The sequence below is a fragment of the Camelina sativa genome, chromosome 15 (assembly GCF_000633955.1).
Source record: "Camelina sativa cultivar DH55 chromosome 15, Cs, whole genome shotgun sequence".
Classification (NCBI taxonomy): domain Eukaryota; kingdom Viridiplantae; phylum Streptophyta; class Magnoliopsida; order Brassicales; family Brassicaceae; genus Camelina; species Camelina sativa.
Genome location: NC_025699.1, coordinates 17,199,965 through 17,210,464, shown reverse-complemented (window position 1 = coordinate 17,210,464; position 10,500 = coordinate 17,199,965). Strand labels below are relative to the sequence as shown.

Here is a 10,500-nt window from a genome sequence, read left to right as displayed (position 1 = left end):
GTTGCTAGATTAAGTCATTGGAACATTGTAGGATGTTAGCTTTTGGTTATTTCCTTGTTGGATTATGGTGTTATTGGTTATTGGATTATTTATGTTGGAATTTTATTGGATTAATGGAATTGTTTTATTTGGTTATCCGCGGTTATTGTTTGTTGTTAGGATGTTAGTGGGTATGGGACCACTAGTAATTTAAGGTATAAAAAAAAAACGGGAAAGGTTGTTTCAATTTTATGTAGTAAAAATATTAAAAATGAACTCTAATAAAGATTAATGTGTAGATATATACATATATTTAGATAATTTTATATAATTATTAATTTCTATTATTAATGGGACCATATATTTACAAAGGAGTTTCGAAAAAAATATTATTTTATTATATTATCGAATAGTGTCCAAAATTACACTAGTCCCAACTTGGGACCGGAGAAATTTATTAATTTATAGAGATTATTAATTTACCGAGTATTAATTTATAGAGATTCTACTGTATAATGCTCACTAGTTTTTTAAAAAACCTTTTCGAATTAACTTGGCTTAGGTCATCCCCAATGGGGGTTTTTAAGTGGGTATATAACTAAAAAGAAGGAAAAAATAAATCAGAAATATGAAAAAAAATATGAGGTCCTCCTATTTAGTATACTGGATAGAGAAGAAAAATTCTTGGGTTCACCCTTAGGGGTGAACCTCTTTTATTCATCCCCTCTTAATTAACTAATCAAAATATAACAAAACGTCATGTCATATCATATTTAATAAAATAAATCAAAATTAAAACAAAAAAAGATAAAACAAATTAAGAAAATAACTTCTGTAGATTTTTTAATAAGGAAATTATGTCGGTTTGGTTTATAAAGGAATGATTAGAGTGTAGTTTTTACAATTAAACAAAATTATATGTCAGTTTGGTTTTACAAAATAGTGATTAGGATTTAGCAGTGTTCTAAAACGCGGGCGCCTCGTACGTTTAGGCGGCGCCTATTCTCTACTCGGTGTACTAACGTTTCCAATACATCATATTCGGCTTATTCTGCGTTTTCTTATAAAGCGGGCACCTGGACACCGCATAGACCGCGTATACGAACACCGCCGAGACGTCCGTATATTTTCTTAAGTGGGCAAAACCCTAGTTTTGTAATACTTAATGAATACAATCCCAAAATCTATTATCGATATCTCTGTGGCTATACCTCTCATTTTCATAACTCTCTGTTTTCATAACTCTCTGTTATTCCATATTAAGTTTTGTCTCTCTCTAAAGGGTACAGATTTATTATTTAATTTCATTTGACTCTAAAGTGCTTTGAATATTTTAATCTTGATGGTTTTGTCTGATATACGTAGATTCACACAAAGAAGCGGAATCTGGTTTTTGTCCAATTCAATACTAGAATTATGAACAAAAGAAAAAAGGTACAAAAGGAGAAGAATATTGATATATTAGTTGCTGATCACGCTATGTATGCTCAAGAATGGATTATTGAGGGTGAAAATGGAGAAGAGGACTTGGATGTGGATTTAGGACTTGGCAATGGCGAGGGAGCTGGAGAAGGAGCTGGAGAGACATCAATGGCGGGTAATGTGGGTGATGTTAGAGAATTGGATGATGAAGTTGTCATCTCTGATGATGATGAAGATGAAGAACATGTTGATATTGATTTCGAATCAGATGGAGATGAAGTTCAAGATATATACGGAGTATAAGAATCGGAAGAGAATCTAATATTAGAATCGGAAGAGAATCTGAATTTTGCACTTCTTCTTTCTTTCTTTACGGTTTAACTTTATATTTCTTTGAAATTGGTTTTGTATTTTTATTTTTAACTTGGATTTGTCTTAAATCAAGTTGTAGAACTGAAATATTTTTTCTGTTTGGCATTTGATTTTATTTATTTATTTACTGATAGTTATTTTATAATTTATATAATATATATATATATATATAATTTTATAGTATATATAAATATCCGCCTAAGCTCCGCCTAAACACCCGCGTATACAACTAGGCGCTAGGCGTTCATCTATCGCCTAGAGAGCGCCTAGCGCGTTTTAGAACACTGGGATTTAGACTTTACAATTAAACGAAATTATATGTCGATTTGGGTTTACAAAATAGTGGTTAGGGTTTAGATTTTATAATTAAACGAAATTATATGTCGGTTTGGGTTTACAAAAGAGTAGTTAGGGTTTAGGGTTTAGATTTTATAATTAAACAAAATTATATGTCGGTTTGGGTTTACAAAAGAGTGGTTAGAGTTTAGGGTTTAGATTTTACAATCAAAGAAATTTATATATCGGTTTGGGTTTATAAAATAGTGGTTAGGGCTTAGATTTTACAATTAAAGAAAATTATATGTCGGTTTGGGTTTATAAAAGAGTGGTTAGGGTTTAGATTTTACAATTAAACAAAATTGTATTTCAATTAAGGTTTATAAAAAAGTGGTTAGGGTTTAAATTGCATAATTAAACACAATTATATCTCGGTTTGGATTTATAAAAATGTAACTTGGATTTATATATTTTAAGTATAAAAACTATAATATAATGTTTATAATTAAAATTGAATTATATACAGATTTCTTTAATTAATAATTTGTTTCTTTAATTAAGAAGGGGGGAATAAGAGAGGTTCACTCCTAGGTAGCCCTGGGCGTTCGGTTTTATCGGTTTAATCGGGTCGGTTTATTCGGTTTTTCAATTTTTCGGTTCTCTGAAAATTCTACCGAATTAAACCGAATAAAAATTCAGTTCGGTTTATTCGGTAATCGGTTTATTCGGTTCGGTTATCTGCTTTTAAATCTATTCCGAAGTGAACCGATTCTTGATTTTTTTCGGTTTATTCGGTTAACCGAAAATAAATTTAGAAAGAAGATTCCGACGGTGACATGTTATGGCCGGCCGATCCCGCTACCTGTTACCAAGCAACCACATAGAACAACCTAAATAAATTGTAATAACAGCCTACTAAAGTTTAAGCAACTCTACATAAGATGCGTAAATAGAAAAAAGAGTAATTGGGGGTGAAAACTACATGTACTAAGATGGGAGACGTTGAATTTTCCTCTTCGTTGTGAGGATTAATAAAAGAAACAGAAGATGCAACAGAAGCAGAAGGAGATTCAGTAGAATATCAGAGTTTAGAGAGGTAGAATAAGAAGCAACAGCAACAGAAGGAGATTCACTAGAATATCAGAGTTTAGAGAGGTAGAAAAAGAAGCAGCGGCTGAGAGAGAGAAAAAAAAAAAATGAAAAGAATATTTATTGATTTAGGGTTTTCTATTCTAACAGATCGTGGGCTGCAAAAAACATGGGCCTGCACATAAAATTTAACACATTTTATATTTAACATATATTTTATTTTAAGCCCAAAAGAGTCTAAATTTATTAAACGCATGTTGCCCTAGCGTTTCGTTTATTTTTTTTTTTAGTTCATCGTCTTTCTTCGAGCTATGTCCATGGCGGATCTTTAATATCCCAACTCATCCTCCATTCCTTGACCTTAGTTCATGAGGCTGCTTCGACGACAAGTGATAGTTAGGGGAGAACCGAAGAACCGTTCGGTTACCTGCCGCCGAACCGAACCGAATCGATAACCGAATTCTCAAAATAATTTCGCCGATCGGTTCAAGCCTCTTCTGACAATCGGTGCCGATAACCGAAATAGTTGGTTTTCTCGGTTCGATTTTCTCGGTTCTTACCGAATGCCCAGGCCTACTCCTAGGGGTGAAGTGAACAAGAGAGGTTCATTAGGATGAACCCAAAAATGGTCCATTTGAGAATAAGGTTCATTATTTTGTTGGCCAAAACAAAATAATAGAGATACAAGTCGACTGATTATTTTTCTTCTTCCTCTCCATCTCTCTGTCTCTTTCTCTCGATCGAAGTCGAACTGGCAATGGAAGAAGATGGAATCAAAGGAGATGGAATTAGAGGACAATCGGGTCAGAGGAGATGCGACGGAGATTGAATCGGCCGAGGCTAATCGGAGGGTTTTGAATCGAGTCCGAGATTGTATCGGAAGAGAACAAACCCTTATATAAAGATCTCTGTTTTTCAGACAGATCATCGGAACAAAATGTCATCGTCAGGATCCGACAAAGAGAGAGAGACTTTTGTGTATATGACTAAGCTCTCCGAGCAAGCTGAGCGATACGACGGTAACAGAATCTCTTTATTATGTTGATTTTAATTACATATATCTCTGGAAAAACTGAGGGTTTGATGTAATATTGTAATGTGCAGAGATGGTGGAGACGATGAAGAAAGTGGCGAGAGTGAACAGCGAGCTGACGGTGGAAGAGAGGAATCGGTTGTCGGTTGGTTACAAGAACGTGATCAGGGCGAGAAGAGCTTCGTGGAAGATAATGTCGTCAATCAAGCAGAATGAAGAGTGCAAAGGCAATGAATCGAATGTGAAACACATCAAGGGTTATCGCCAAAAGGTAGAAGACGAGCTCGCCAACATTTGTCAAGACATTCTCAAACCTCACTGATCAGCATCTCATCCCTTAGTGATTTAATGCACTGGTTACTAACTAGATGTTAGTTGAGATTGTGTTGCAGGTTTGAATCAGAGATTGTTTCAAAATTGAAACATGGATGATTCGGGTTTTCTGCATTTGTTTTGTCCCTCCATGCTTGCTGCTTCAGCTATTTACACAGTAAGATGCTCATTGAACAAGTCCCCAGCTTGGACTGATACATTGCAGTTCCACACCGGCTACACATAATCTGAGATTATGTAAGAAGAGAAAAGACTTTGAAATATCATCATCTGTTTTGTTTTGTCTCTTAACTGCAGAAATTTATGTTTGTTCTATAGGGACATCTGTTTTGTTTGGTCTCTTAACTGTTATATTTGTTCTTTGTTCTACATTGCAATCTCTCTTGAGCGCTGCTTCTGATTTGAAGAAGTCTGCTCTTCTTGGGTTTAGACAAAGGTAGTAGTGTTAGTGAACTCCTTTTGGTTTAAACTCTTGATCTTTTCTTCATGTATTTTGGTATGACATAAGTTACCTTCCTATGGTTTATCTTCAGCTACAGTCTTCAGAAACAACTTAACTGATCATGCCCTTTTAATAGCCGCAGATTTAATTTCAAAAAACTATTTTAAAAAAAAAAATAAGAGACTCAAAATTATATCCTACCATTAGAGGGGATAATTTTAATTAGGCTCTTATTTTATAAACAGTACATTATATATTGTTTAAAAATTCTAAAAGTACATAAGAGACTCAAATTTAAAACCAACTATTGAGGTTGCCTTAAGTTCACTGCTAACAATTCATAGCACTCTCTTATATATGTCTACTAGGGATCGGACACGCACATACGTGCGAGATTTTTTTCTAAATATATTTTTTCAAGATTTTGGATTTGCACTTACGTGTTTTGATTTATAACAGATGAGTCTTATAGTGGCTTCATATACTAAATTTAGTATAGTATTTATAATCCAAATTTGTATTGGTTTGATTTCAGTCCAGTTTGTGAATGTTTGAAATAAGAATAATTTCACATGAAACTTGGACTCACATAATGATGAATCAGGATGAGTTATGAACCAGATTGACCATTCTATCATACTTATAAACTATCAAACAAGATAAAAATCGTGAAAATGAATTAAAACATCGTGAACCCAAATAACCCAAACAGAGATATCAAAGGGATAAACCCCAACACGTTTTAAAATCTTTTGACCCTATAAAAACCCGTTCCACGAGATTTATAGGAGTAAATAGTTCCACGTACTTGAATTAAAGACATCATTATAATATCAATTTTTGTTCGGACCGTAAACCGTTTTCGATTAGTTACGATTATCTTTTAAAAAAAAACAAAGTACTCGAATGCTTTATACATTATTGTCTTTTATTATTTATATTGAACACTTTTATGCTAGATAAATTGAAAAAACAAACATATTACAGTTAGGAAAGACAAGCATTAACATCCCATCCCGTAACAATTTATTGAGAATAAAAGAATGCAATTAATTTTATGAAAAGTTTATTTGGCTAAAAGTAAAACAATATGGCTAGATATAATAATTAATTATAATAAGTTTTATACTATCTAATTTTATTTTAAACAATTATAATTTGAATTAGTTATTTAAAAATAAGGTAAACATCCCGTTTATAAAATAGTTATTAATTATAAAACTTTTTATTTTTCAGTTCTAATTAAAATGTAACATATTTTAGTCTACTACTTTTTTGGGATAAGAATATATAGTTTAGATTAGAATATTCTAGTAAAATTTTAATACATTTAAAATAGAGTAGTTTTTATGGATATTCCGATTTTGGTAGAAATACTTAAAACTATTTGAAATAATAGCAATCATGGTTGTGTAAATGACTAAATCTAATAAATGTTTGTTTTAAAAGAAAAAAATGGATTTGAAAAAGAAATGTTTAGCATATTCGTGTTAATCAATATTTCCTCATTTTAATAAATTTTCTTTTTACAGAAATTTACTAATCAAAATTGATTTAATACCAATAAATTGTTAAACTAGTCAAAATTGATTTCATATTAAATATCTAGGAAACTTTCTCTAAAAAAATACCAGACAATAATTCAACTTTCTTGATCTACAAATTCCTCCAACATCAAATGATTTCAACAACGATAATTTGTTTATTGAATTGACATTTTTGTAAAGTCACTACAAAAAAGCACGCGATTTGCGATGGCAAGATTTGTCGCTCTTCCCTCGCAAACTGGTGTTAGCGACGGATTTGCGAGGATCGTCAATTCCTCGCTAATCGTGTGTCGCAAATTAATACACGTAGCACTTTCCTCGCAAATTTTGCGATGAATATATGTCCGTCGCAAAACACTCGCAAATTGCGATGAACAACATTCCTCGCATTTCTCTTGCAATATATGTCCGTCGCAAAGCACTCGCAATTTGCGATGAACAACAATCCTCGCTTTCCTCTTGCAAAATATGTCGACGTAAATCCCTCGCAGATTTGTTAGAACTTTGCGACGTTGTTTCCGTCGCAAAGTATTAATAAGATTATAAACCCAGATATGTGTTTCGTCGCAAAATCCGTAGCAAATTAGTAATCATCGCAAATCTGTAGCATAAATTTGCTACGGAATTAAGAATTTTTTTATTTTGATATTTATATTTTTGATTTTCAAATTTATATATTTATATCTTTATATTTTCACAATATTTTATAAGAAATAGAAATTATAATCAAAATATAAAATAAAATTCAAACATACATATTAACCGAAACAAATTTTTGTTTCTAAACAAAAATTTAAGAAACAAAAAATTGTCTTAACAACAACCATGTCCAAAAAACAAAATCAACATTAGAACTTAATATCAAATTGTCTTAAAAAGAGGGTAATAGAGAGGGAACCCCGGTTCCGGTTCATGTATATGTGCCAGTGGTTGTGCTTGTGCCTATGCATGTGCTTGTGCATGTGCCTGTGCCGGAGTCAACAAGCCTGCTTCCAAACTTAGCAGCAAACTCAGGATCCTTCCCGGCAAGGTAGTCAAAATATGCATCATAGCTATGCATCTTTTGTGCACTGTCTTGAATTTGAGTGGCTTGGGTTGCGAGAGTAGTGGCTTGGGTTGCGAGAGTAGCTTCAGCGGCAGCAAGCTTCTGAGCAAGAACAATCGGATCCTCAGTAGGCGGAAGCGATGGTCCAAAATGGGCTGAAGATGCTTCATGTTGCAGAGAACCAACTCCATAAAGTCTATTTTTCTTCCTCGGAGCAACCTACGATCAATACAATCAAACAATTACTTTCATATTCATTTGAAAGAACCAACAAGTGACATACAAGATTCGGATCCTAGAACAGACACAACAACACAAATGTAGCATATCCTAATCTTATGACAAACTATCAAGACCAATCTTAGCATACCATATGACAAACTAAAAACAACAACACAAACTAACACAAACTCATACAAGACAAACTTTAGAGTTTTCAAAAGCACACAAGAAATATGTTCAACATCCAACAAAAACTCCAAACAATAAGGCAACATCCAACATCCAACATAAAATAGAAGTTTATCTCGGCATAAATTTTGTTCTTGGCATGAACAGACAACCCACCAGAAGCAGAACTCTCCGTGTTATCCCCTGAACAGAGCTGAGACTGAACCTCTTGTATCTTTGATGACACTTCATTGAAGATGGACTCTGACTTTCCATCGACAAAACTCCCATCGGGTTTTTTGTGAGTGTCTTCTAGGACACGTAGACAATCCGGAGTGCTTTCACCAGTCACCTCAGACTAACACAAAGTAAAACAAAAGACAAAGGTCATTAGTAAGAAAAAGACAAGAAGTAACAGAGAATTTAGAAACTTGTAACTTTTAAGAATTAACAGACAAGAAGTAACTTGTAACTTGTAAGAATTTAGAAACTTACAAGTTTTCTGGCACGAGCTTTAAAAGAGGTCTGGCCTGAGTGGTGTTTATGTATGCCAGTGCCATCAGGATCATGATATCGAGCATTACGACCGTTGATACTCTTTTTCTGATTTGGGATCACGCCAATACTTAACTAGTCCCATACTTGAGGATCAATCCATCGCGGCCTTGCATCATCACCATTCTCTCTCCACTTTCCCTTCCACCGGCACACTTGATCACACATCCGCTCCTTCAACTTCTTGTCAAACTCATGTTTAACTCTACCGTTTATAGAACGGTCCCAGTTATATGTTTGCTTGTAAAAAATAAAACAAAATATTTTAGTATTGATCCAAGCTACATAAGTTATATATCAACGATTAAACTAAACTACATATGCACGATTCCTCTAAACTAAACTATTACTTACCGCAAAAGTTTCATACCAACGATCTACGACCGCCTGTGGCGTCTGTGACCAATTAGCATGAGGCTCTTTGAAATCTCTTTCAAAGATGCTGCGGACAGTGGCTGCAACCTTCCCATCATCACAAACCTAGGGATAACATAATTGTTTTGATGTAATTATTGATCCTAAAATTAAAAATGCAAATTTAAAATAGAAATAAGTTAAATCATTCTCTTACCAGAGAGTTCCTGGGGGACGGTTTGGATCTAATCGTGTTAGATTTTGACGGCCAGGACTCTCGAGTAACTCCTTCAACGTCATACTATTTAAACGTTGAGGCAAAGATGTAGGAGTGGCTGGAGATGTAGGTGTGGCTGCATCGGGACCAATCGATTGAGATGCAGCAGCGGTTGGAGGCGTACGAATGGGTGGAGATGAAGCAGGTGCCGGAGGCCTATGCTGTGAGGTTGCATGTCAAGAACCTTGGACCCCCGATGACGACCCTCGAGAACCACCACTGCATGGACTTGGAGCATTAGTCTACGAGAGGAATCGTGTGTAGTCGTTCCCAGAAAACATCTACAAAAAAAAAATAAGTATGAGATCAAGTTCGAATAAATTAGGGTTCTAAATCGGAAAACCCTAAAAACCCTAAAATTAAAATCCTAAAATCGAATTGAAATCCCTAAAATCGAATTGAAATCCCTAAACCCTACAATCGAAATAAAAATCAAAATCGAATAAGAACCCTAAAATTGAAATAAACCCTAAAATCAAAAACCTTTGTCTCGCAAAGCTAAACCCTAAATCAAAATCGAAACTCTAAACTGTAAAAAAAGAAACCTAAACAGATCAAATAAGAACCCTAAACATGAAATTGAACGACAGAAGAAGAGAGAGGAGGAGGAGATTAGACGGAGAAAAGAGAGGATGACGAGGAGTTTCTAGGGTCGGGGAAGAGAGGATGAGGACGAGTAGACTAACTGGATAAGGGAGAGGTGGAGGAGTCGAAAACCAGAGAAGAAAGAAATCGGAAGAAGAAGAAGAAGACTTAGGGTTTGTCGGCTGTGAAGTGTTGGGTTTGAGCTTCGCTCAAACTAGGTTTTACGTTTATATAGAAAAACGCTGCGTCGCAAGTCCCTCACAAATTTTGCTAGGGATTAGCTAGGATCCCTCGCAAATCCCTAGCAAACGTATTAAAAATATTAAAAATATGTAATTATGTAATTTATATAACAATTATATGAGAATATTGAGAATTATATGAGGGAATTATAAGAATTATATGAGGGAATTATATGAGAATAAGTGTTTAGGTTCAAGGGTTTAAGTTGCGAGGGAATTGCTATGACTTGAGAAATTTTCGATGGATTTGCGAGGAATTTGCTATTCAACTAGTACAACCCTTTCAAATTTGTCGCAAACCTTGAATATCTAATTTATAAAAACCATCAAAAATGATTTTAAAAAATTATTCAAATAAACTTTCAAGTATATTATAAGGTCTAATAGGCTCATTATTCTCTTTTCTATCATCAAACATTTTAAAATTGTCCAATTTTGCATCTTCCTCTAATCATTAACTATCTTCTAACTATCTTCCTATATGTTCATTACATTGAGACATATATTTGACAAATATTCCAAAAAATTGTCCAATTCTCCAAATATTTTGTGTTGCACT

The 10,500-nt window shown here is 34.0% G+C and overlaps 1 protein-coding gene across 2 annotated transcripts; it reads left to right on the top strand.

The window, feature by feature from the left end:
• On the top strand, nt 3,785-5,028 carry LOC104747040 (14-3-3-like protein GF14 iota). Of its 2 annotated transcripts, XM_010468609.2 has the most exons (3): nt 3,787-4,157; nt 4,243-4,442; nt 4,564-4,959. In XM_010468609.2, exons 1-3 carry the CDS (start codon nt 4,076-4,078, stop codon nt 4,567-4,569), a joined length of 288 nt encoding a protein of 95 aa, XP_010466911.1. In that variant the 5' UTR covers nt 3,787-4,075; the 3' UTR covers nt 4,570-4,959. The 2 variants fall into 2 exon arrangements, with proteins under 2 accessions (XP_010466910.1, XP_010466911.1); XM_010468608.2 differs by having other exon boundaries at nt 3,785-4,157; nt 4,243-5,028.